Here is a 26,746-nt window from a genome sequence, read left to right on the forward strand (position 1 = left end):
CCATTTTATTGTGATTTTATTTTCATATTTAATGGTTTTTTTGGTTTCTGCAGATAAACGAGGACCTGTTGATGTAGAAGGTTTGTATATTTGTATATTTAAACTCGATTGGCAATGACCTTGATTAAATCTATTAATTGTCGTACTGATGAATTACACGAACTAAACAGCTCCCATTTCTAGAACATGTCGGGGAATCTCGCAAACACCTCACGGGGGAGGAGCTGAGCAGGAGTGAGGAAGGAGTTAGCACGATTGAGGAGTTAGGTTACCCGCGGGTTTTGGAAATTCATTATTTGTCTTGACATAGACGGGTAGAAAGAGGGATAGAGACAGAGAGAGTGGGAGAGAAATAGAGAGAGAGACAGCGAGAAAGACAGAGCGAGAGAGACAGCGAGAAAGACAGAGCGAGAGAGCATGGATTTGTTAAGGGAAGGTCATGTCTGACTAACTCGATTGAATTTTTTGAGGAGGTAACAGGGAGGGTCGATGAGGGTAATGCGCTTGATGTGGTCTACATGGATTTTAGCAAAGCTTTTGACAAGGTCCCACCTGGCAGACTGGTCAGAAAATTAAAAGCCCATGGGACCCAAGGGAAAGTGACAAGTTGGATCCAAAAGTGGCTCAGAGGCAGGAAACAAATAGTAATGGTCGAAGGGTGATTTTGTGACTGGAAGGCTGTTTCCAGTGGGGTTCCGCAAGGCTCAGTACTGGGTCCTTTGCTTTTTGTGGTATATATCAATGAAGTCTAAATCAATGTAGGGGGCATGATTAAGAAGTTTACAGATGATACAAAAATTGGCCGTGTGGTTGATAATGATGAAGAAAGCTGCAGACTGCAGGAAGATATCAATGGACTGGTCAGGTGGGCAGAACAGTGGCAAATGGAATTCAATCCGGACAAGTGTGAGGTAATGCATTTGGGGAGGGCTAACAAGGCAAGGGAATACACATTAAATGGTAGGACACTGAGAATCACAGAATCACAGAAACCCCACAGTGCAGATAGAGGCCATTTCGGCCCATCGAGCCTGCACCGACACATATCCCACCCGATCCCCGTAACCCCACGTATTTAATCCCCCTAACACTAAGGGTCAATTTATCATAGCCAATCAACCTAACCCGCACATCTTTGGACGGTGGGAGGAAACCGGAGCACCCGGAGGAAACCCACGCAAACACGGGGAGAATGTGCAAACTCCACACAGACAGTCACCCGAGGCCGGATTCGAACCCGGGTCACGTAGAGGATCAGAGGGACCTTGGAGTGCATGCCACAGATCCCTGACGGTAGCAGGATAGTTAGATATGGTGGTTAAGAAGGCATACGGGATACTTGCCTTTATTAGCCGAGACACAGAATATAAGAGCAGGGAGGTTATGCTTGAACTGTATAAAACACTAGTTAGGCCTCAGCTAGAGTACTGCGTGCAGTTCTGGTCACCACATTACAGGAAGGATGTGATTGCACTAGAGAGGGTGCAGAGGAGATTTACGAGGATGTTGCCTGGGCTGGGGAATTTTAGCTATGAGGAAAGGTTGGAGAGGCTGGGGTTGTTTTCTTTGGAACAGAGGAGGCTGAGGGGAGATTTATTTGAAGTGTATAAAATTATATGGGGCCTAGATAGAGTGGATAGGAAGGACCTATTTCCCTTGGCAGAAGGGTCAATAACCAGGTGGCATAGATTTAAAGTAATTGGTCAGAGGTTTAATAGGGAGTTGAGGAGAAATTTTATTCACCCAGCGGGTGGTGGGGGTCTGGAACTCACTACCTGAAATGGTGGTCGAGGCAGAAACCCTAACCATGTTCAAAAAGTACCTGGATGTGCACTTGAAGTGTCGTAACCCACAGGGTTACGGACCAAGAGCTGGAAGTGGGATTAGGGTGGATAGCTCATTTTCGGTTGGTGCGGACATAATGGTCCGAATGGCCTCCATGGTACCATGAATTTCTATAATTCTATGAGAGAGAGAAAGAGAGACAGAGCGAGAGAGAGAGTGAGAGAGTGAGCAAGATGAAGAGAGAGAGAGTGACAGCTCCTGTTCCCTTATCCTTCTATCTTGCTGCTCCCAATACTCTATCCTGCATCTGAGAAGCAGAAAGAAAGAGAGATAGAGAGAGAGGGACAGACATTTCGAAAGTGCAGGACCTTGACTTAGTGAAGTCTGCCCCTGGCCTCCTGTTCAGGGTGTTCCAGTAAATCCTGGGGTTGTGAATTTTATTGACTGTGACCCAGAGAGAGGGTGATCAGGGCTTCCTAATAATCTCCCAGTGTCACAGTGGGACTGCTGTCCTGCTCTGAATGACATTGTGTGATGGGAAACCCTCTGACGACTCTCTCTCCTTCAGGAAACATTGCTTTAACCTCACTGTCTCTCTGTTTATTTCAGGCATTTCCAGCCGCTCTGATGAGAGCCTCGGTGACGGTCAGTATAACTACTTTCCTCTTCACCTTCCGGCGTGTCCCCCTCCTCTCCTGAAGGGAGATTTTTTTATTGTGATTTTATTTTCATATTGAATGATTTTTTTGGTTTCTGCAGATAAACGAGGACCTGTTGATGTAGAAGGTTTGTATATTTGTATATTGAAACTCGATTGGCAATGACCTGGATTAAATCTATTAATTGTCGGACTGATGAATTACAAGAACGAAACAACTCCCATTTCTAGAACATGTCGGGGAATCTCGCAAACACCTCACGGGGGAGGAGCTGAGCAGGAGTGAGGAAGGAGTTAGCACGATTGAGGAGTGAGGTTACCCGCGGGTTTTTGAAATTCACGGGGCCGGAGTTTGCGGTGGGTAATATCAGTGAACGAACCGCGCTCGCCGTTATTACCCCTGTGAAACTGACCGCAACTTCAGGACGTGCCGCGCGCGCGCGCATCCTAACGCGGGAATCCCGAAGTTGCGGTCAGTCACTCTCTGTTCGAACACTGGCTGCTCTGTGGCCCCTCCCCCTCCCCAGAGCCGGCAATCAGGGGAATCCCGGAAACTGAGGAAAACTCCGGCTTTTCCCCAGTAATATCGCTGTTAAATTCCCCGTTAAACGTTAGACTCTGTTGGATTCGGTGTAACTGGGTTTTTAACAGCGTATTGACTGATAAATAAAGGTTATGGCCCCGAATAACTAATTAAATTTTGTGGAGAGTCAAATTTATCCATTTTAATAAAAATTACAATTTTTAAGCAACTTTAAAAACAAATTTTTTTTTTTTAAGTTTGATCATCTTTATTTCAGATTTGCCTTTCATCCGTCTGAGAGCCCCAATCTCTGTTTTTTTCTCAGTAACATTTTTAAAAAGTTAGAATAAAAGTAGTTTCTTCACTTCCTGGTTCCGGTCTGTGAGAATTCTGCGCTGTGATTGGCTGCTCAGACAGCTTGTGAGGTCCCAGCAGCTCGCGTTAGGGATTCCCCATTAACTTGCGCTGATTCCTATGTTCCCATCTTCCAGTCATTTCAATTGAATGTCGGAAAAGCCAAACTTCTTACTGCCGAGGTCGCTTTGCCACTGACCGAAAATTACGGCCCACTGTTTATCTAGTCAGAGAGAGGTAGAAAGAGAGAAACATAGTGACAGAGAGAGAGAGAGTGAGAGCGAGACAAACAGATGGTGACACCTCCTCCTCCCTTATCCGTCTATCTTGCTGCTCCCATTACTCTATCCTCCATCTGAGAGGAAGAAAGAAAGAGGAAGAGAGAGAGAGAGAGAGTGAGAAGACCATCCGACAGAGAGAGGGACAGACAGATAGAGAGTGCAGGACCTTGACTTAGTGAAGTCTGCCCCTGGCCTCCTGTTCAGGGTGTTCCAGTATATCCTGGGGTTGTGAATTTTATTGACTGTGACCCAGAGAGAGAGGGTGATCAGGGCTTCCTAATAATCTCCCAGTGTCACAGTGGGACTGCTGTCCTGCTCTGAATGACATTGTGTGATGGGAAACCTTCTGACGACTCTCCCTCCTTCAGGAAGCCTTGCTTTAACCTCACTGTCTCTCTATTTATTTCAGGCATTTCCAGCCGCTCTGATGAGAGTCTTGGTGACGGTCAGTATACCTACTTTCCTCTTCACCTTCCAGCATGTCCCCCTCCTCTCCTGAAGGTCCTGACTGACACTGGGAGATGGTTCCCCAGGGTCCGGGGTGTTGCAGCCCCCTCGCCCAGGAGCCACTCCTCATGGGTGAGATCGACAGTGAGTGTCAGCGGGTTACACGGCCCAGCCCACTCCTGATCCCACCCAACACCCACACACGCTGCTGACACGGGTCACTGGACAGTGACAAGGAGCAGGAATGCCGGCAGCTTTCCCCCTTTCCATACTCCCGGGCTGGGGGGGAACGGGGTGCTGAGGTTATTTTCGGGACCCTATCACGAACCCCGCTGTAATCTGCCAGCGCCGACTGTGGATCTAGCTCAGGACATTCGCACCAGGCGAGGGGGGGAAGTCTATGGGATCTTTCTCTGCTTTCTTCCCCCCAAAAATACATTTGTTGTTTTGTACAAGGATCTCGGCGCACTCTCAGGTCGCACTGTGACACAGGAGATAATCTAGATTCCAGAGCACCCAATACCGGGAGCTGCAACACCCAGCTCCTTTATACAAGATCATAAGAACATAAGAATTAGGAGCAGGAGTCGGCCATTCGGCCCCTCGAGCCCGCTCTGCCATTCAATAAGATCGGGGCTGATCTTCGACCTCAACTCCACTTTCCCGCCCAATCCCCATATCCCTTGATTCCCCAAGAGTCCAAAAATCTATCGATCTCAGCCTTGAATATACTCAACGACTGAGCCTCCACAGCCCTCTGGGGCAGAGAATTCCAAAGATTCACCGCCCTCTGAGTGAAGAAATTCCTCCTCATCTCAGTCCCAAATGGCCGACCCCTTATCCTGAGACTGTGACCCCTGGTTCTAGACTCTCCAGCCAGGGGAAACAACCTCTCAGCATCTACCCTGTCAATCCCTCTCAGAATCTTGTATGTTTCAATGAGATCACCTCTCATTCTCCGAAACTCCAGAGAGTTTCGGCCCATTCGACACAATCTCTCAAACGTTCTCTATTTTCCATCATCAATCAGGAGCCAGGACAAGGTGACTAAATAACAAGCTCCACAAAACAACAGCAGTTTCACTGATTTTATCCCATTTTATTGTGATTTTATTTTCATATTGAATGATTTTTTTGATTTCTGCAGATAAACGAGGACCTGTTGATGTAGAAGGTTTGTATATTTGTATATTTAAACTCGATTGGCAATGACCTGGATTAAACCTATTAATTGTCGTACTGATGAATTACAAGAACGAAACAGCTCCCATTTCTAGAACATGTCGGGGAATCTCGCAAACACCTCACGGGGGAGGAGCTGAGCAGGAGTGAGGAAGGAGTTAGCACGATTGAGGAGTTAGGTTACCCGCGGGTTTTGGAAATTCATTATTTGTCTTGACATAGAGGGGTAGAAAGAGGGATAGAGACAGAGAGAGTGGGAGAGAAATAGAGAGAGAGACAGCGAGAAAGACAGAGCGAGAGAGCATGGATTTGTTAAGGGAAGGTCATGTCTGACTAACTCGATTGAATTTTTTGAGGAGGTAACAGGGAGGGTCGATGAGGGTAATGCGCTTGATGTGGTCTACATGGATTTTAGCAAAGCTTTTGACAAGGTCCCACCTGGCAGACTGGTCAGAAAATTAAAAGCCCATGGGACCCAAGGGAAAGTGACAAGTTGGATCCAAAAGTGGCTCAGAGGCAGGAAACAAATAGTAATGGTCGAAGGGTGATTTTGTGACTGGAAGGCTGTTTCCAGTGGGGTTCCGCAAGGCTCAGTACTGGGTCCTTTGCTTTTTGTGGTATATATCAATGAAGTCTAAATCAATGTAGGGGGCATGATTAAGAAGTTTACAGATGATACAAAAATTGGCCGTGTGGTTGATAATGATGAAGAAAGCTGCAGACTGCAGGAAGATATCAATGGACTGGTCAGGTGGGCAGAACAGTGGCAAATGGAATTCAATCCGGACAAGTGTGAGGTAATGCATTTGGGGAGGGCTAACAAGGCAAGGGAATACACATTAAATGGTAGGACACTGAGAATCACAGAATCACAGAAACCCCACAGTGCAGATAGAGGCCATTTCGGCCCATCGAGCCTGCACCGACACATATCCCACCCGTTCCCCATAACCCCACGTATTTAATCCCCCTAACACTAAGGGTCAATTTATCATAGCCAATCAACCTAACCCGCGCATCTTTGGACTGTGGGAGGAAACCGGAGCACCCGGAGGAAACCCACGCAAACACGGGGAGAATGTGCAAACTCCACACAGACAGTCACCCGAGGCTGGATTCGAACCCGGGTCACGTAGAGGATCAGAGGGACCTTGGAGTGCATGTCCACAGATCCCTGACGGTAGCAGGATAGTTAGATATGGTGGTTAAGAAGGCATACAGGATACTTGCCTTTATTAGCCGAGGTATAGAATAGAAGAGCAGGGAGGTTATGCTTGAACTGTATAAAACACTAGTTAGGCCGCAGCTAGAATATTGCGTGCAGTTCTGGTCACCACATTATAGGAAGGATGTGATTGCCCTAGAGAGGGTGCAGAGGAGATTTACGAGGATGTTGCCTGAGCTGGAGAATTTTAGCTATGAGGAAAGATTGGAGAGGCTGGGGTTGTTTTCTTTGGAACAGAGGAGGCTGAGGGGAGATTTATTTGAAGTGTATAAAATTATATGGGGCCTAGATAGAGTGGATAGGAAGGACCTATTTCCCTTGGCAGAAGGGTCAATAACCAGGGGGCATAGATTTAAAGTAATTGGTCAGAGGTTTAATGGGGAGTTGAGGAGAAATTTTATTCACCCAGCGGGTGGTGGGGGTCTGGAACTCACTGCCTGAAATGGTGGTCGAGGCAGAAACCCTAACCATGTTCAAAAAGTACCTGGATGTGCACTTGAAGTGTCGTAACCCACAGGGTTACGGACCAAGAGCTGGAAGTGGGATTAGGGTGGATAGCTCATTTTCGGTTGGTGCGGACATAATGGTCCGAATGGCCTCCATGGTACCATGAATTTCTATAATTCTATGAGAGAGAGAAAGAGAGACAGAGCGAGAGAGTGAGCGAGATGAAGAGAGAGAGAGTGACAGCTCCTGTTCCCTTATCCTTCTATCTTGCTGCTCCCAATACTCTATCCTGCATCTGAGAAGCAGAAAGAAAGAGAGATAGAGAGGGAGGGACAGACATTTAGAAAGTGCAGGACCTTGACTTAGTGAAGTCTGCCCCTGGCCTCCTGTTCAGGGTGTTCCAGTAAATCCTGGGGTTGTGAATTTTATTGACTGTGACCCAGAGAGAGAGGGTGATCAGGGCTTCCTAATAATCTCCCAGTGTCACAGTGGGACTGCTGTCCTGCTCTGAATGACATTGTGTGATGGGAAACCCTCTGATGACTCTCTCTCCTTCAGGAAGCCTTGCTTTAACCTCAGTGTCTCTCTGTTTATTTCAGGCATTTCCAGCCGCTCTGATGAGAGCCTCGGTGACGGTCAGTATAACTACTTTCCTCTTCACCTTCCGGCGTGTCACCCTCCTCTCCTGAAGGGAGATTTTTTTATTGTGATTTTATTTTCATATTGAATGATTTTTTTGGTTTCTGCAGATAAACGTGGACCTGTTGATGTAGAAGGTTTGTATATTGAAACTCGATGGGCAATGACCTGGATTAAATCTATTAATTGTCGTACTGATGAATTACAAGAACTAAACAGCTCCCATTTCTAGAACATGTCGGGGAATCTCCGAAACACCTCACGGGGGAGGAGCTGAGCAGGAGTGAGGAAGGAGTTAGCATGATTGAGGAGTTAGGTTACCCGCGGGTTTTTGGAATTCACGGGGCCGGAGTTTGCGGTGGGTAATATCAGTGAACGAACCGCGCTCGCCGTTATTACCCCTGTGAAACTGACCGCAACTTCAGGACGTGCCGCGCGCGCGCATCCTAACGCGGGAATCCTGAAGTTGCGGTCAGTCATTCTCCGCTCGGACACTGGCTGCACTGTGGCCCCGCCCCCTCCCCAGAGCCGGCAATCAGGGGAATTCGGGAAACTGAGGAAAACCCCGGCTTTTCCCCAGTAATATCGCTGTTAAATTCCCCGTTAAACGTTAGACTCTGTTGGATTCGGTGTACCTGGGGTTTTAACAGCGTATTGACTGATAAACAAACGTTATGGCCTCGATAAACTAATTACATTTTGTGGAGAGTCAAGTTTATCCATTTTAATAAAATTACAATTTTTAAGCAACTTTAAAAACAAATTTTTTTTTTTAAGTTTGATCATCTTTATTTCAGGTTTGCCTTTACTCCGTGTGCAAGCCCCAATCTCTGTTGTTTTTCTCGGTAACATTTAAAAAAAGTTAGAATAAAAGGAGTTTCTTCAATTCCTGGTTCCGGTCTGTGAGAATTCTGCGCTGTGATTGGCTGCTCAGACAGCTTGTGAGGTCCCAGCAGCTCGCGTTAGGGATTCCCCATTAATTTACGCTGATTCCTATGTTCCCATCTTCCAGTGATTTCAATTGAACGTCGGAAAAGCCGAACTTCTTACCGCCGAGGTCGCTTTGCCACTGACCGAAAATTACAGCCCACTGTTTATCTAGTCAGAGAGAGATAGAAAGAGAGAAACATAGTGACAGAGAGAGAGAGAGAGTGACAGCGAGACAAACAGATGGTGACACCTCCTCCTCCCTTATCCATCTATCTTGCTGCTCCCAATACTCTATCCTCCATCTGAGAGGAAGAAAGAAAGAGGAAGAGAGAGAGAGAGAGAGAGTGAGAAGACCATCCGACAGAGAGAGGGACAGACAGATAGAGAGTGCAGGACCTTGACTTAGTGAAGTCTGCCCCTGGCCTCCTGTTCAGGGTGTTCCAGTATATCCTGGGGTTGTGAATTTTATTGACTGTGACCCAGAGAGAGAGGGTGATCAGGGCTTCCTAATAATCTCCCAGTGTCACAGTGGGACTGCTGTCCTGCTCTCAATGACATTGCGTGATGGGAAACCTTCTGACGACTCTCCCTCCTTCAGGAAGCCTTGCTTTAACCTCACTGTCTCTCTATTTATTTCAGGCATTTCCAGCCGCTCTGATGAGAGTCTTGGCGACGGTCAGTATACCTACTTTCCTCTTCACCTTCCAGCGTGTCCCCATCCTCTCCTGAGGGTCCGGGGTGTTGCAGCCCCCTCGCCCAGGAGCCACTCCTCATGGGTGAGATCGACAGTGAGTGTCAGCGGGTTACACGGCCCAGCCCACTCCTGATCCCACCCAACACCCACACACGCTGCTGACACGGGTCACTGGACAGTGACAAGGAGCAGGAACGCCGGCTGATTTCCCCCTTTCCTTAATCCGGGGGGGGGGGCTGAGGCTATTTTCGGGACCCTATCACCACCCCCGCTGTAATCTGCCAGCGCCGACTGTGGATCGAGCTCGGGACATTCGCACCTGGCGAGGGGGGAAGCCGCTGGGATCTTTCTCTGCTTTCTTCCCTCCCAAAATACATTTGTTGTTTTGTACAAGGATCTCGGTGCACTCTCAGGTCACACTGTGACACAGGAGATAATCTAGATTCCAGAGCACCCAATACCGGGAGCTGCAACACCCAGCTCCTTTATACAAGATCATAAGAACATAAGAATTAGGAGCAGGAGTCGGCCATTTGGTCCCTCGAGCCCGCTCTGCCATTCAATAAGATCGGGGCTGATCTTCGACCTCAACTCCACTTTCCCACCCGATCCCCATATCCCTTGATTCCCCTAGAGTCCAAAAATCTATCGATCTCAGCCTTGAATATACTCAACGACTGAGCCTCCACAGCCCTCTGGGGCAGAGAATTCCAAAGATTCACCACCCTCTCAGTGAAGAAATTTCTCCTCATCTCAGTCTTAAATGGCCGACCCCTTATCCTGAGACTATGCCCTCTAGTTCTAGACTCCCCAGCCAGGGGAAACAACCTCCCTGCATCTACCCTGTCAATCCCCCTCAGAATCTTGTATGTTTCAATGAGATCACCTCTCATTCTCCGAAACTCCAGAGAGTATCGGCCCATTCGACACAATCTCTCAAACATTCTCTATTTTCCATCATCAATCAGGAGCCAGGACAAGGTGACAAAATAACAAGCTCCACAAAACAACAGCAGTTTCACTGATTTTATCCCATTTTATTGTGATTTTATTTTCATATTGAATGATTGTTTTTTGGTTTCTGCAGATAAACGAGGACCTGTTGATGTAGAAGGTTTGTATATTTGTATATTTAAACTCGATTGGCAATGACCTGGATTAAACCTATTAATTGTCGTACTGATGAATTACACGAACTAAACAGCTCCCATTTCTAGAACATGTCGGGGAATCTCGCAAACACCTCACGGGGGAGGAGCTGAGCAGGAGTGAGGAAGGAGTTAGCACGATTGAGGAGTTAGGTTACCCGCGGGTTTTGGAAATTCATTATTTATCTAGACCTAGAGGGGTACAAAGAGAGGTACAGACAGAGAGAGTGAGAGAGAGCGAGAGAGACAGAGAGAGCGAGAGAGAGAGAGAGCATGGATTTGTTAAGGGAAGGTCATGTCTGACTAACTTGATTGAATTTTTTGAGGAGGTAACAGGGAGGGTCGATGAGGGTAGTGCGCTTGATGTGGTCTACATGGATTTTAGCAAAGCTTTTGACAAGGTCCCACATGGCAGACTGGTCAGAAAATTAAAAGCCCATGGGACCCAAGGGAAAGTGACAAGTTGGATCCAAAAGTGGCTCAGAGGCAGGAAACAAAGGGTAATGGTCGAAGGGTGATTTTGTGACTGGAAGGCTGTTTCCAGTGGGGTTCCGCAGGGCTCAGTACTGGGTCCTTTGCTTTTTGTAATGAAGTCTAAATCAATGTAGGGGGCATGATTAAGAAGTTTACAGATGATACAAAAATTGGCTGTGTGGTTGATAATGAAGAAGAAAGCTGCAGACTGCAGGAAGATATCAATGGACTGGTCAGGTGGGCAGAACAGTGGCAAATGGAATTCAATCCGGAGAAGTGTGAGGTAATGCATTTGGGGAGGGCTAACAAGGCTAGGGAATACACATTAAATGGTAGGACACTGAGTAGTGTAGAGGAACAAACGGGACCTTGGAGTGCATGTCCACAGATCCCTGACGGTAGCAGGATAGTTAGATATGGTGGTTAAGAAGGCATACGGGATACTTGCCTTTATTAGCCGAGACATAGAATATAAGAGCAGGGAGGTTATGCTTGAACTGTATAAAACACTAGTTAGGCCTCAGCTAGAATACTGCGTGCAGTTCTGGTCACCACATTACAGGAAGGATGTGATTGCACTAGAGAGGGTGCAGAGGAGATTTACGAGGATGTTGCCTGGGCTGGGGAATTTTAGCTATGAGGAAAGATTGGATAGGCTGGGGTTGTTTTCTTTGGAACAGAGGAGGCTGAGGGGAGATTTATTTGAAGTGTATAAAATTATATGGGGCCTAGATAGAGTGGATAGGAAGGACCTATTTCCCTTGGCAGAAGGGTCAATAACCAGGTGGCATAGATTTAAAGTAATTGGTCAGAGGTTTAATGGGGAGTTGAGGAGAAATTTTATTCACCCAGCGGGTGGTGGGGGTCTGGAACTCACTGCCTGAAATAGTGGTCGAGGCAGAAACCCTAACCATGTTCAAAAAGTACCTGGATGTGCACTTGAAGTGTCGTAACCCACAGGGCTACGGACCAAGAGCTGGAAGTGGGATTAGGGTGGATAGCTCATTTTCGGCCGGTGCAGACATAATGGTCCAAATGGCCTCCATGGTACCATGAATTTCTATAATTCTGTGAGAGAGAGAAAGAGAGACAGAGTGAGAGAGATGAACAGAGAGGGAGTGACAGCTCCTGTTCCCTTATCCTTCTATCTTGCTGCTCCCATTACTTTGTCCTGCATCTGAGAAGCAGAAAGAAAGAGAGATAGAGAGAGAGGGACAGACATTTTGAAAGTGCAGGACCTTGACTGAGTGAAGTCTGCCCCTGGCCTCCTGTTCAGGGTGTTCCAGTATATCCTGGGGTTGTGAATTTTATTGACTGTGACCCAGAGAGAGAGGGTGATCAGGGCTTCCTAATAATCTCCCAGTGTCACAGTGGGACTGCTGTCCTGCTCTGACTGACACTGTGATGGGAAACCCTCTGATGACTCTCTCTCCTTCAGGAAGCCTTGCTTTAACCTCACTGTCTCTCTGTTTATTTCAGGCATTTCCAGCCGCTCTGATGAGAGCCTCAGTGATGGTCAGTATACCTACTTTCCTCTTCACCTTCCAGTGTCTCCCCCTCCTCTCCTGAAGGTCCTGACTGACACTGAGAGATGGTTCACCAGGGTGTTGTAGCCCCCTTGCCCAGGAGCCATTGCTCCGACACTATAGCGCCCCCTCAGTACTGCTAGCTTCAGTCCAGTGCTGGGGTATCCACACTCCTGTGTGAGGTGTTTACATTGCGTAACTTTGGTGAAGGGGCCTCAGACACCAGCAGCAGTAGGGATGAATAATCAGGAACACTGAGCGAATCAGGTGACAACAAGCTTAAGTTTTAAAAGCCTGAAGATTGTCAGAGAGAGGGGAGACTGAGGGAGGGGAGGCTGAGGGAGGGGAGGCTGAGGGAGGGGAGAGGCTGAGGGAGGGGAGAGACTGAGGGAGGGGAGACTGAGGGAGGGGCGGCTGAGGGAGGGGAGGCTGAGGGAGGGGAGACTGAGGGAGGGGAGAGACTGAGGGAATGGAGACTGAGGGAGGGGCGGCTGAGGGAGGGGAGGCTGAGGGAGGGGCGGCTGAGGGAGGGGAGGCTGAGGGAGGGGAGGCTGAGGGAGGGGAGACTGAGGGAGGGGAGAGACTGAGGGAATGGAGACTGAGGGAGGGGAGGCTGAGGGAATGGAGACTGAGGGAGGGGAGAGACTGAGGGAGGGGAGAGACTGAGGGAGGGGAGACTGAGGGAGGGGAGAGACTGAGGGAGGGGAGAGACTGAGGGAGGGGAAACTGAGGGAGGGGAGATACTGGAGGGGAGATACTGAGGGAGGGGAGGCTGAGGGAGGGGAGACTTCCACAGGTTTGAGGTCCCAGGAGAGACTGATTTAGAGTAGAAGGTCGTCTACATAACGACGAACCTTGGGGAATGTGCCCCCGTCCATTTGCAGTTTTACCGCTAGGTTCAGAGTGGGGCCGGTTATCTAAAGGGAGAGGGTTGTTGGTGCTCCCCAAAACTGTCCTAACCAAACCTCCTCACTTTGACTTCCTGAATAGTGGGTAGCAATCAGGAGCAGGGATGGGCGGATTTCCCCCTCCCGAACTGATGGAGCTGAGATGACTATTCCACCCTCCCTCGGCACAGACCAGCGATGGAATCTGGGACCATCCCATTTGACAGGACCCGGAACTTTCCTCATGGACGATTCAGCGCCTTCCTCTTATCTAATGTCCTGGAGTTCTCTACTGTCCTTTAGGGAAGGAAATCTGCCGCCCTGACCAATCTGGCCAGTATGTGATTCCAGACCCACAGCAATGTGGTCGACTCCTCACTGCCCACTGAAATGGTCCAGCGAGACAGTTGTATTTTGGCCGCGGGGGCGCTAATTTTTTCGGGCCCGGCGAAGTTAGCGCACCCAAAGGGGGTTGCAACTCAATTTTCCCCCTTAAGGGATATGGGGATCGTGCAGCAAAGTGGAGTTGAGGTCAAGGATTAACCATGATCTTATTGAATGGCGGAGCAGGCTCGAGGGGCCGTATGGCCGATTCCAGCTCCTAATTCTTATATTCTTATAAGTGCTGAGTGTGTGGTTGTTTGCAGTGGGAGGGGGATCTTTGAAAACCATTCGGATAACTGAACATGTGGTCTGGAAACTGAATTTCTGTTCGTTCTGTTTCAGACTCTGCAGAGAATGAGAGTGGACCTGATACTAAAGGTATTTATCATGATCATTGAACAAGACCTCACGGTTACACATTTAAATACACGGATTGTAAAGTCATTTTATTCCTGGTACAGGGAGAGGGGGGGAATGGGCGACAGGGGAAGTTTGGGCCTGATTTTTCCGTCGAATAGGTTTCCGATGAGGTCTTGTCGCTGGGCAGATTTTGCCCCGACTGGGGGAGGGATCCCGAACCCGAGAGTCTTCAGCACAGATGAAATGGGCAGATTCACAATCTCCTTCATTAATTGTGTGAAATCCGTTCGCTGGTTCTCCACACAGTTACTCAGTGCCGTCTGTGTAAGACGGGAGGGAGAATTTTAAACTATTCCGATAACTGGACACAGAGACTTTCCTGTGATTTGTGAACTGAAATTCTCTTCTTTCTATTCCAGATTCTTTAGAAAAAGAGAGTCACTCTGAGGCTCGAGGTATCTATATTCATTATTTTAATATGTCGCTATTTCTAACAATCATTATTAAATAATCTAATGGCGATTGTACTAATGACTCTGGGAAGCGGTTTTGGTCCATTGGCCTTGGCTGGAAACCCAAAGCTCAGAGCTCGGAGTCAGTGCTGGGCTCACTGTTCCTGTATCTGAGGAGCCGGGAGGGCAGAGAGTGCGGGTTCAGGACAGTCTCACCCCCCGGGCAGTGATCCCTCGGGGGGACCGGATCCTGTGCTGTGGATCATCTTATGGTGACAGTGGGGAGGTGACCGGTTCAGTGGGTAGTGCAATGTGTGAGTGTGAGCAAAAAGGAGCGTGCGACAGGGACACACTTAAATTGTGAACCTTTCACGTTCATTTTCCATTTTATAATCGAAAACCGGTTTTCATTTCAGATTCTGATGAAATTGTCAGAAGAAAAAAGCAAAGCGATTGGTTCGGGAACAGATGATGGTTTGTAGCTCTCTTTTTCTAAAGAATCTGGAATAGAAAGAAGAGAATTTCAGTTCACAAAATCACAGGGAAGCCTCTGTGTCCATTATCAGAATAGTTTTAAAACTCTTCCTCCCGTTTTAATAACATTTAAATGTGAAACCGTGACTTCTTGTTCAAGAGATCAGGATAAATACCTTTAGTATCGGGGCCCACTCTCATTCTCTGCAGAGGTCTGAAACAGAAGGAACAGAATTTCAGTTTTCTAGACCACATGTTCAGTTATCCGAATGGTTTCCAAGAGATCCCACTCCCACTGCAAACACCCACGACACTGCAGTCAGTGAGATCATGGCTGGTGTTCGACCGTCAACTCCACTTTCCTGCCCGATGTCCATATCCATTAATTCCCCAGGAGACCAAAGATCTATCGATCTCTTGTCTTGAATATACTCAACGACTGAGCCTCCACAGCCCTCTGGGGGCAGAGAATTCCAAAGAAATCTTTGGAATTCTCTGCCCCAGAGGGCTGTGGAGGCTCAGTCGTTGAGTATATTCAAGACAGAGATCGATAGATCTTTGGTCTCCTGGGGAATTAATGGATATGGACATCGGGCAGGAAAGTGGAGTTGAGGTCGAACACCAGCCATGATCTCACTGACTGGCAGTGTGTGGGTGTTTGCAGTGGGAGTGGGATCTTTGGAAACCATTCGGATAACTGAACATGTGGTCTAGAAACTGAAATTCTGTTCCTTCTGTTTCAGACTCTGCAGAGAATGAGAGTGGGCCCGATACTAAAGGTATTTATCCTGATCTTTGAACAAGACGTCACGGTTTCACATTTAAATGTTATTAAAACGGGAGGAAGAGTTTTAAAACTATTCTGATAACTGGACACAGAGGCTTCCCTGTGATTTGTGAACTGAAATTCTCTTCTTTCTATTCCAGATTCTTTAGAAAAAGAGAGTCACTCTGAGGCTCGAGGTATCTATATTCATTATTTTAATATGTCGCTGTTTCTACCAATCATTATTAAATAATCTAATGGCGATTGTACTAATGACTCTGGGAAGCGGTTTTGGTCCATTGGCCTTGGATGGAAACCCAAAGCTCAGAGCTCGGAGTCAGTGCTGGGCTCACTGTTCCTGTATCTGAGGAGCCGGGAGGGCAGAGAGTGCGGGTTCAGGACAGTCTCACCCCCGGGCAGTGATCCCTCGGGGGGACCAGATCCTGTGCTGTGGATCAGGACAGTCTCACCCCCGGGCAGTGATCCCTCGGGGGGACCGGATCCTGTGCTGGATCAGGACAGTCTCACCCCCGGGCAGTGATCCCTCGGGGGGACCGGATCCTGTGCTGTGGATCAGGACAGTCTCACCCCCGGGCAGTGATCCCTCGAGGGGACCGGATCCTGTGCTGTGGATCAAGACAGTCTCACCCCCGGGCAGTGATCCCTCGGGGGGACCGGATCCTGTGCTGTGGATCAAGACAGTCTCACCCCCGGGCAGTGATCCCTCGGGTGGACCGGATCCTGTGCTGTGGATCAGCTTATGGTGACAGTGGGGAGGTGACCGGTTCAGTGGGTAGTGCAATGTGTGAGTGTGAGCAAAAAGGAGCGTGCGACAGGGACACACTTTTAAATTGTGAACCTTTCACATTCATTTTCCATGTTATAATCGAAAACCGGTTTTCATTTCAGACTCCGATGAAATTGTCAGAAGAAAAAGCAAAGTGATTGGTTCGAGAGCAGACGATGGTTTGTAGCTCACTGCGTCTGGGGATTATTGACTCTGTGTCTGGGGATTATTGACTCTCTGTGTCTGGGGATTATTGACTCTCTCTGTCTGGGGATTATTGACTCTCTGTGTCTGGGGATTATTGACTCAGTGTCTGGGGATTATTGACTGCGCTGATATAGGGGAGCTGGGTCCCTGAGGACTAACAAACTCTTTATTGAGATAATGTCAAATACACATGGAGTCAGGGGGCAAGTAGCAGATCGGAGATTGTTTTCGGTCCCCACCACAAACTCCATTCCCTAGCCACCGACTCCATCCCTCTCCCTAACATCTGTCTGAGACTGAATCACACTTTTCGCAAACTTGGTGTCATATTTGACCCTGAAATGAGCTTCCAACCACACATCCGCAGCATAACTAAGACTAACGCCTTGTTGAAGGGGCAGAAAAGATTTACAAGGAAGATTCCAGAACTGAGAGGTTAGAACTATCAGGAAAGATTGAACAGGCTGGGGCTCTTTTCTCTAGAAGATAGAAGGCTGAGGGGCGACCTGATCGAGGTCTTTAAGATTATGAAGGGGTTCGATAGGGTAGAAGTAGAGAAGATGTTTCCATTTGTCAGAGAATCTAAAACTAAGGGGCCATCAATATAAGATAGTCACTAATAAATCCAATGGGGAATTCAGAAGAAACTTCTTTACCCAGAGAGTGGTGAGAATGTGGAACTCGCTCCCACAGGGAGTGGTCGAGGCGAATAGTGTAGATGTATTTAAGGGGAAGCTGGATAAACACATGAGGGAGAAAGGAATAGAAGGATATGTTGATGGGGTGAGATGAAGAGGGGTGGGAGGAGGCTGGTGTGGAGCACAAACACCGGCACGGACCAGTTGGGCCGAATGGCCTGTTTCTGTGCTGTACATTCTATGTAATGCTATGTAAAAATATCTCTGGAGATGTCTCCTGCCCAAGTGGTGAGTGTGGGTGTTTGCAGTGGGAGTGGGATCATTGAAAACCATTCGGATAACTGAACATGTGGCCTGGAAACTGAATTTCTGTTCCTTCTGTTACAGACTCTGCAGAGAATGAGAGTGGGCCCGATACTAAAGGTATTTATCCTGATCTTTGAACAAGACGTCACGGTTATAGATTTAAATGTCATTAAAACGGGAGGGAGAGTTTTAAACTATTCTGATAACTGGACACAGAGACTTCCTTGTGATTTGTGAACTGAAATTCTCTTCTTTCTATTCCAGATTCTTCCCAGAGGGAGAGTCACTCTGCGGAGAGAGGTATTTACTCTGATATTACAATAATCCATCACCGATTGTCGGGGTCTAACTAGAGATTGCAGTCTCGTTGATCAGTGTCTGTTCTGAATGGAGTCAGCAGCTTTCTGCTATTGATCCCAATCCACTCCCAGTGCAGAGCCGGACGGTCACTCTGGGTCCAGTCCAGGTTCTGTCCCGAGGTCCTGGATTGGCCGAATCTCGGGGCGATGTAGCGGGAGCTGAGGACCACACCAAACCGCTCAGGTGACCTGGGCGAGCTGGGTATGGGTCTGTGTGGGAAACACAAAGCCCCCGCTTGCTGCCCCTTCACACCCGTTTAACGGGAACTCAGTGACCAGTTCCACCACGTTTCCATTTCAGATAGAATCTTCACTGAACAAACCTTGCTTTGTTATTTCTCTTTCAGATTCGGATGAAATTCGAAAATGGAACAAGAACAACTACAATGCCAGTGAGTGGCCAATCCCAGGTTTTATTGGATTGGGATGTGTGCCGGGACAGTGTCAGTCCGTCTACTGTTTCTCCATTCCAGACTCTCTCATTATCGGCCTGCCCTCTGAGGCCAAATCTAAAACTGGGAATTGTAATGTGATTATTGACTGTGCTTTAGACAAGACCTCGGTGTGTGAGGAGAGGCCGAGGGGGAATTAATCCCACACTCACAGGAGAAACTATTCTGATAACTGGACACAGACTTCCCTGTGATTTGTGAACTGAAATTCTCTTCTTTCTATTCCAGATTCTTTAGAAAAAGAGAGTCACTCTGAGGCTCGAGGTATCTATATTCATTATTTTAGTATGTCGCTGTTTCTACCAATCATTATTAAATAATCTAATGGCGATTGTACTGATGACTCTGGGAAGTGGTTTTGGTCCATTGGCCTTGGATGGAAACCCAAAGCTCAGAGCACGGAGTCAGTGCTGGGCTCACTGTTCCTGTATCTGAGGAGCCGGGAGGGTAGAGAGTGCGGGTTCAGGACAGTCTCAACCCCGGGCAGTGATCCCTCGGGGGGACCGGATCCTGTGCAGTGGATCAGGACAGTCTCACCCCTGGGCAGTGATCCCTCGGGGGGACCGGATCCTCTGCTATGGATCAGCTTATGGTGACAGTGGGGAGGTGACTGGTTCAGTGGGTAGTGCAATGAGTGAGCAAAAAGGAGCGTGCGACAGGGACACACTTTAAAATTGTGAACATTTCACATTCATTTCCCATTTTATGATCGAAATCCGGTTTTCATTTCAGATTCCGATGAAATTGTCAGAAGAAAAAGCAAAGTGACTGATTCGAGAACAGACGATGGTTCGTAGCTCTCTGCGTCTGGGGATTATTGACTCTCTGTGTCTGGGGATTATTGACTCTCTGTGTCTGGGGATTATTGACTCTCTGTGTCTGGGGATTATTGACTCTCTGTGTCTGGGGATTATTGACTCTCTGTGTCTGGGGATTATTGACTCTCTGTGTCTGGGGATTATTGACTCTCTGTGTCTGGGGATTATTGACTCTCTGTGTCTGGGGATTATTGACTCTCTGTGTCTGGGGATTATTGACTGCGCTGATATAGGGGAGCTGGGTCCCTGAGGATTAACAAACTCTTTATTGAGATGACGTCAAATACACATGGAGTCAGGGGGCAAGTAGCAGATCGGAGATTGTTTTTGGTCCCCACCACAAACTCCATTCCCTAGCCACCGACTCCATCCCTCTCCCTAACATCTGTCTGAGACTGAATCACACTGTTCGCAAACTTGGTGTCATATTTGAACCTGAAATGAGCTTCCGACCACACATCCACAGCATAACTAAGACTAACGCCTTGTTGAAGGGGCAGAAAGGATTTACAAGGAAGATTCCAGAACTGAGAGGTTAGAACTATCAGGAAAGATTGAACAGGCTGGGGCTCTTTTCTCTAGAAGATAGAAGATTGAGGGGTGACCTGATCGAGGTCTTTAAGATTATGAAGGGTTTGATAGGGTAGACGTAGAGAAGATGTTTCCATTTGTCAGAGAATCTAAAACTAAGGGCCATCAATATAAGACAGTCACTAATAAATCCAATAGGGAATTCAGGAGAAACTTCTTTACCCAGAGAGTGGTGAGAATGGGGAACTCGCTACCACAGGGAGTGGTCGAGGCGAAGAGCATCAATACATTTAAGGGGAAGCTGGATAAAGACACGAGGGAGAAAGGAACAGGAGGATCTGTTGATAGGCTGAGATGAAGAGGGTGGGAGGAGGCTGGTGTGGAGCACAAACACCGGCACGGACCAGGTGGGCCGAATGGCCTGTTTCTGTGCTGTACATTCTATGTAATGATATGTAAAAATATCTCTGGAGATGTCTCCTGCCCAAGTGGTGAGTGTGTGGGTGTTTGCAGTGGGAGTGGGATCATTGAAAACCATTCGGATAACTGAACATGTGGTCTGGAAACTGAAATTCTGTTCCTTCTGTTTCAGACTCGGCAGAGAATGAGAGTGGGCCCGATACTAAAGGTATTTATCCTGATCTATGAACAAGACATCACGGTTACACATTTAAAGGTCGTTAAAACGGGAGGGAGAGTTTTAAACTATTCTGATAACTGGACACAGAGCCTTTCCTGTGATTTGTGAACTGAAATTCTCTTCTTTCTATTCCAGATTCTTTAGAAAAAGAGAGTCACTCTGAGGCTCGAGGTATCTATATTCATTATTTTAATATGTCGCTATTTCTAACAATCATTATTAAATAATCTAATGGCGATTGTACTAATGACTCTGGGAAGCGGTTTTGGTCCATTGGCCTTGGATGGAAACCCAAAGCTCAGAGCTCGGAGTCAGTGCTGGGCTCACTGTTCCTGTATCTGAGGAGCCGGGAGGGCAGAGAGTGCGGGTTCAGGACAGTCTCACCCCCGGGCAGTGATCCCTCGGGGGAGACCGGATCCTGTGCTGTGGATCAGGACAGTCTCACCCCCGGGCAGTGATCCCTCGGGGGGACCGGATCCTGTGCTGGATCAGGACAGTCTCACCCCCGGGCAGTGATCCCTCGGGGGGACCGGATCCTGTGCTGGATCAGGACAGTCTCACCCCCGGGCAGTGATCCCTCGGGGGGACCGGATCCTGTGCTGTGGATCAGCTTATGGTGACAGTGGGGAGGTGTCTGGTTCAGTGGGTAGTGCAATGTGTGAGTGTGAGCAAAAAGGAGCGTGCGACAGGGACACACTTAAAAATTGTGAACCTTTCACATTCATTTTCCATTTTATAATCGAAAACCGGTTTTCATTTCAGATTCCGATGAAATTGTCAGAAGAAAAAGCAAAGTGATTGGTTCGAGAGCAGATGATGGTTTGTAGCTCTCTGTGTCTGGGGATTATTGACTCTCTGTGTCTGGGGATTATTGACTCTCTGTGTCTGGGGACTATTGACTCTCTGTGTCTGGGGATTATTGACTCTCTGTGTCTGGGGATTATTGACTCTCTGTGTCTGGGGATTATTGACTCTCTGTGTCTGGGGACTATTGACTCTCTGTGTCTGGGGATTATTGCCTGCGCTGATATAGGGGAGCTGGGTCCCTGAGGATTAACAAACTCTTTATTGAGATAATGTCAAATAGTTGTGGAGTCAGGGGACAAGTCTCGAGGCGCTGAATGGCCTAATCCGTACCGTAGTCCCTCAGTAGCAGAATGGATAGCAAGCTGACCCCAAAACAGGAGGATTCATTCCAGACCCTTAAATACAAACACCAAGGCCTAACTCTCTGGAGTTTAGGAGAATGAGAGGTGATCTCATTGAAACATATGAGATTCTGAGGGGGATTGACAGGGTAGATGCTGAGAGGTTGTTTCCCCTGGCTGGAGAGTCTAGAACTAGGGGTCACAGTCTCAGAATAAGGGGTCGGCCATTTAGGACTGAGATGAGGAGACATTTCTTCACTCAGAGGGTTGTGAATCTTTGGAATTCTCTGCCCCAGAGGGCTGTGGAGGCTCAGTCGTTGAGTATATTCAAGACAGAGATGGATAGATCTTTGGTCTCTCGGGGAATTAAGAGATATGGAGATCGGGCAGGAAAGTGGAGTTGAGGTCGAACATCAGCCATGATCTCATGGCCTGGCAGTGTGTGGGTGTTTGCAGTGGGAGTGGGATCTTTGGAAACCATTCGGGTAACTGAACATGTGGTCTAGAAACTGAATTTCTGTTCCTTCTATTTCAGACTCTGCAGAGAATGAGAGTGGGCCCGATACTAAAGGTATTTACCCTGATTTTTGAATGAGACCTCACGGTTACACATTTAAATGTTATTAAAACGGGAGGGAGAGTTTTAAAACTATTCTGCTAACTGGACACAGAGACTTTCCTGTGATTTGTGAACTGAAATTCTCTTCTTTCTATTCCAGATTCTTTAGAAAAAGAGAGTCACTCTGAGGCTCGAGGTATCTATATTCATTATTTTAATATGTCGCTGTTTCTAACAATCATTATTAAATAATCTAATGGCGATTGTACTGATGACTCTGGGAAGGGGTTTTGGTCCATTGGCCTTGGATGGAAACCCAAAGCTCAGAGCTCGGAGTCAGTGCTGGGCTCACTGTTCCTGTATTTGAAGAGCCGGGAGGGCAGAGAGTGCGGGTTCAGGACAGTCTCACCCCCGGGCAGTGATCCCTCGGGGGAGCGGATCCTGTGCTGGATCAGGACAGTCTCACCCCCGGGCAGTGATCCCTCGGGGGGACCGGATCCTGTGCTGTGGATCAGCTTATGGTGACAGTGGGGAGGTGACCGGTTCAGTGGGTAGTGCAATGTGTGACTGTGAGCAAAAAGGAACGTGCGACAGGGACACACTTTTAAATTGTGAACCTTTCACATTCATTTTCCATGTTATAATCGAAAACTGGTTTCCATTTCAGATTCCGATGAAATTGTCAGAAGAAAAAGCAAAGTGATTGGTTCGAGAGCAGACGATGGTTTGTAGCTCACTGTGTCTGGGGATTATTGACTCTCTCTGTCTGGGGATTATTGACTCTGTCTGGGGATTATTGACTCTGTGTCTGGGGATTATTGACTCTGTGTCTGGGGATTATTGACTCTCAAATCAAATCAAATCAACTTTTATTGTCATTGTTAGTGCACAAGTGCAGTACAACGAAATGTAGGCCTGCGGCTCCCGAGAGTGTACATTTGGATTAAGACATTTAAACATTCAACATACATTTGGCCTGTAGTATATTAACATAAATATGACCATAATAAAGTGCATTGGCAGATGTGCAGGCTTTAGAGTTTATTTGTGGAGTTCAGTAGGATGACAGCCCTGGGAAAGAAGCTGTTCCTAAATCTGGTCGTACGGGTGCGAATGCATCTGTAGCGTCTCCCAGATGGTAGGAGGGCGAACAGACTGTGGCTGGGGTGGGTAGGGTCTTTGATGATGGACCGTGACCTCCGTAGACAGCGTTTCTGGTATATGTGCTCTATGGTCGGTAGCCGGGTGCCGGTAAAGCGTTGGGCAGTTTTGACTACCTGCTGCAGGGCTTTCCGGTCATAGTAGCTACAGCTGCCATACCATACTGTGATACAATTTGTCAGGATGCTCTCTATAGTGCAGCAGTAAAAGTTAGAGAGGATCAGGGGTGACAGATTACATCCCTTCAGCCTCCTTAAGAAATATAGGCGCTGCTGGGCCTTCTTCACCAGAGAGGAGGTGTTGAGGGACCAGGAGAGGTCTTCCGTGATGTGGACTCCGAGGAACTTAAAGCTGTCCACCCTTTCCACCACAGCCCCATTGATGTGGATGGGGGTGTGACTTCCGCCTTTCGACTTCCTGAAGTCCACAATGATTTCTTTTGTTTTCTTGGTGTTAAGGGCCAGGTTGTTATCGGCGCACCACTTCACGAGATGCTGGACCTCCTCCCTGTAGGCTGACTCATCGTTGTTGGTGATCTGGCCTACTACCGTGGTGTCATCTGCAAACTTGATGATGGTGTTGGAACCATTAACAGCCACACAGTCGTGGGTGAAGAGGGAGTAGAGGAGGGGGCTCAGCACACATCCTTGTGGGGCCCCCGTGTTCAGGGTCAGGTGGGGGGGGAGGTGTGGTTACCTAATTTGACAGACTGGGGTCTGTTTGTTAGGAAGTCCAGGGTCCAGTTGCAGAGGGAAGTGTTCAGGCCAAGAATTTGGAGTTTGGTGGCCAGCTTGTTGGGGACGATAGTGTTGAATGCTGAGCTGTAGTCTATAAACAGCATTCTGATGTAGGTCTCCTTACCATCTAGGTGATTCAGTGCCGAGTGTAGAGCAGTTGTGATTGCATCCTCCGTTGATCTGTTTGCACGATAGGCAAACTGGTGTTGGTCAAGGGAGGCAGGAACACTGGCTTTGATGTGGGCTAAGACCAGTCTCTCGAAACACTTCATTATGATGGGTGTGAGTGCGACAGGTCGATAGTCGTTCAGGCACGTCACAGCCGTTTGTTTTGGCACAGGAATAATGGTAGCGGTCTTGAAGCATGTAGGGACTACTGCCTGGGCCAATGACAGATTGAAGATGGCGGTGAAGACATCAGCCAGCTGATCAGCACATTCCTTGAGTACCCGTCCAGGGATGCTATCCGGTCCAGCAGCCTTTCGTGTGTTCACTCCGTGTAGAACACCCCTTACGTCGGAGGTCGACAGAGTGAGCACCTGGTCTTCCGGGGGTGGCAAGGCTTTGGTAGCCGGCTCCATGTTGTCCCTGTCGAAGCGAGCGTAGAAGTTGTTAAGCTCCTCCGGAAGGGAGGCATCGCTAACCGGGGGACTGGTGTTTTTGCCCTTGTAGTCAGCGATCGACTGGATGCCTTGCCACATGCGCCGGGGGTCCGAGTTGTTGCGGAAGTGATCCTCTATCCGCAGTGTCTGTTTCCTTTTGGCAGCCCTGATACCCTTTTTTAGGTTGGTCCTAGCTGCACTGTAAGCCGCCGCGTCGCCAGATTTAAATGCTGCGTCGCGTGCTTTCAACAGTGAGCGGACCTCTCCGTTCATCCAGGGTTTCTGGTTGGGGTATGTCCTGATATTTTTATGGGTCGTGACGACCTCGATGCAGCTGTTGATGTAGAATAGCACTGTGGATGCATATTCCTCGATGTCATTATGGGCAAACATGCCCCAGTCAGTGCGTTCGAAGCAGTCCTGAAGCTCCGATACTGCCCCCTCTGGCCATACTTTCACTGCTCTCACTGATGTTCTCCCTCTTTTGATGAGCGGTTTGTATGCCGGGGCTAGAAACAGGGAGAGGTGGTCAGACTTCCCAAGGTGGGGGCAGGGAATGGCCTTATAAGCGTCTACAATGCTCGTGTAGACTTGATCCAGTGTGTTCTCCCCTCTTGTGGGGCAGGAGACATTCTGGTGGAATTTCGGTAGTACAGTTTTTAGGTTTATGTGATTGAAGTCCCCCGCGACGATAAAAGCTCCGTCTGGGTGCGCAGTTTGTTGTTCGCTGATGGCCCTGTAGCGGTCCTTCAGTGCTAGTTTGGCATTAGCGTGTGGTGGGATGTAGACCGCAGTGATGATAACAGCCGTGAATTCCCGAGGCAGGTAGAAGGGTCTGCACCTTACCATGAAGAATTCCAAATCAGCCGAGCAGGATCTATCAATTATATCAGTGTTAGTGCACCAGGCATTGTTAGTGTAAATGCACAAACCGCCTCCCTTGCTCTTACCGGAGTCTGCAGTTCTGTCGGCGCGGAAGACCGTGCGTCCTTCTAGTTGGATGGTGGTGTCAGGGATGCCGTTGTTCAGCCAGGTCTCTGTGAAGATCATGGCGCAGCATTCCTTTGTCCTTTTCTGTGTGGAGAGATCCAGTTTGATCTCATCCATTTTGTTCTCCAGTGACCTGACGTTGGCCAGGAAAATACTTGGGAGGGAGGGTTTGTGTGGGGCCCTCTTCAGCCTGTTTTGGATACCTGCTCTCTTACCCCACTTCTGCTTGCGTTCCCTGCGCGGTCTGCTCTGTGTCTGGGGATTATTGACTCTCTGTGTCTGGGGATTATTGACTCTCTGTGTCTGGGGATTATTGACTCTCTGTGTCTGGGGATTATTGACTCTCTGTGTCTGGGGATTACTGACTCTCTGTGTCTGGGGATTATTGACTGCGCTGATATAGGGGAGCTGGGTCCCTGAGGACTAACAAACTCTTTATTGAGATAATGTCAAATACACATGGAGTCAGGGGGCAAGTAGCAGATCGGAGATTGTTTTCGGTCCCCACCACAAACTCCGTTCCCTAGCCACCGACTCCATCCCACTCCTTAACATCTGTCTGAGACTGAATCACACTTTTCGCAACCTTGGTGTCATATTTGACCCTGAAATGAGCTTCCGACCACATATCCACAGCATAACTAAGACTAACGCCTTGTTGAAGGGGCAGAAAAGATTTACAAGGAAGATTCCAGAACTGAGAGGTTAGAACTATCAGGGAAGATTGAACAGGCTGGGGCTCTTTTCTCTAGAAGATTGAGGGCTGACCTGATCGAGGTCTTTAAGATTATGAAGGGGTTCGATAGGGTAGACGTAGAGAAGATGTTTCCACTTGTCAGAGAATCTAAAACTAAGGGGCCATCAATATAAGATAGTCACCAATAAATCTACGAGGGAATTCGGGAGAAACCTCTTCACCCAGAGAGTGGTGAGAATGTGGAACTCACTACCACAGGGAGTGGTCGAGGCGAAGAGCATCAATCCATTTAAGGGGAAGCTGGATAAAGACACGAGGGAGAAAGGAACAGGAGGATCTGTTGATAGGCTGAGATGAAGAGGGCGGGAGGAGGCTGGTGTGGAGCATAAACACCGGCACGGACCAGATGGGCCGAATGGCCTGTTTCTGTGTCTGTACATTCTTTGTAATTCTATGTAAAAATATCTCTGGAGATGTC

The 26,746-nt window shown here is 48.1% G+C and overlaps 1 protein-coding gene and 1 long non-coding RNA gene across 2 annotated transcripts in view; both read left to right on the plus strand.

Moving 5' to 3' along the window:
• Positions 1-26,746, plus strand: part of LOC147099662 (uncharacterized) — a 173,880-nt gene that overhangs the window by 79,447 nt on the left and 67,687 nt on the right. The window contains exons 5-18 of the mRNA XM_085969217.1: positions 13,927-13,962; positions 14,364-14,399; positions 15,614-15,649; positions 15,798-15,833; positions 16,546-16,602; positions 17,656-17,691; positions 18,614-18,649; positions 19,118-19,174; positions 20,327-20,362; positions 20,510-20,545; positions 21,137-21,193; positions 22,058-22,093; positions 22,242-22,277; positions 22,749-22,805. Of these exons, the coding sequence (XP_085825343.1) occupies positions 13,927-13,962; positions 14,364-14,399; positions 15,614-15,649; positions 15,798-15,833; positions 16,546-16,602; positions 17,656-17,691; positions 18,614-18,649; positions 19,118-19,174; positions 20,327-20,362; positions 20,510-20,545; positions 21,137-21,193; positions 22,058-22,093; positions 22,242-22,277; positions 22,749-22,805 (588 nt within the window). The remainder of the gene's footprint in view (positions 1-13,926; positions 13,963-14,363; positions 14,400-15,613; positions 15,650-15,797; positions 15,834-16,545; positions 16,603-17,655; positions 17,692-18,613; positions 18,650-19,117; positions 19,175-20,326; positions 20,363-20,509; positions 20,546-21,136; positions 21,194-22,057; positions 22,094-22,241; positions 22,278-22,748; positions 22,806-26,746) is intronic.
• On the plus strand, positions 52-12,303 carry LOC147099664 (uncharacterized). The gene is made up of 8 exons (XR_015073893.1): positions 52-80; positions 2,395-2,430; positions 4,011-4,046; positions 5,196-5,222; positions 7,502-7,537; positions 9,111-9,146; positions 10,253-10,279; positions 12,267-12,303. It is a non-coding gene; the product is annotated as an uncharacterized LOC147099664 (long non-coding RNA).

The sequence above is a fragment of the Somniosus microcephalus genome, chromosome 28 (genome assembly GCF_052327205.1).
Source record: "Somniosus microcephalus isolate GS21.2 chromosome 28, FLI_Smic_1.0, whole genome shotgun sequence".
NCBI classification, from domain to species: domain Eukaryota; kingdom Metazoa; phylum Chordata; class Chondrichthyes; order Squaliformes; family Somniosidae; genus Somniosus; species Somniosus microcephalus.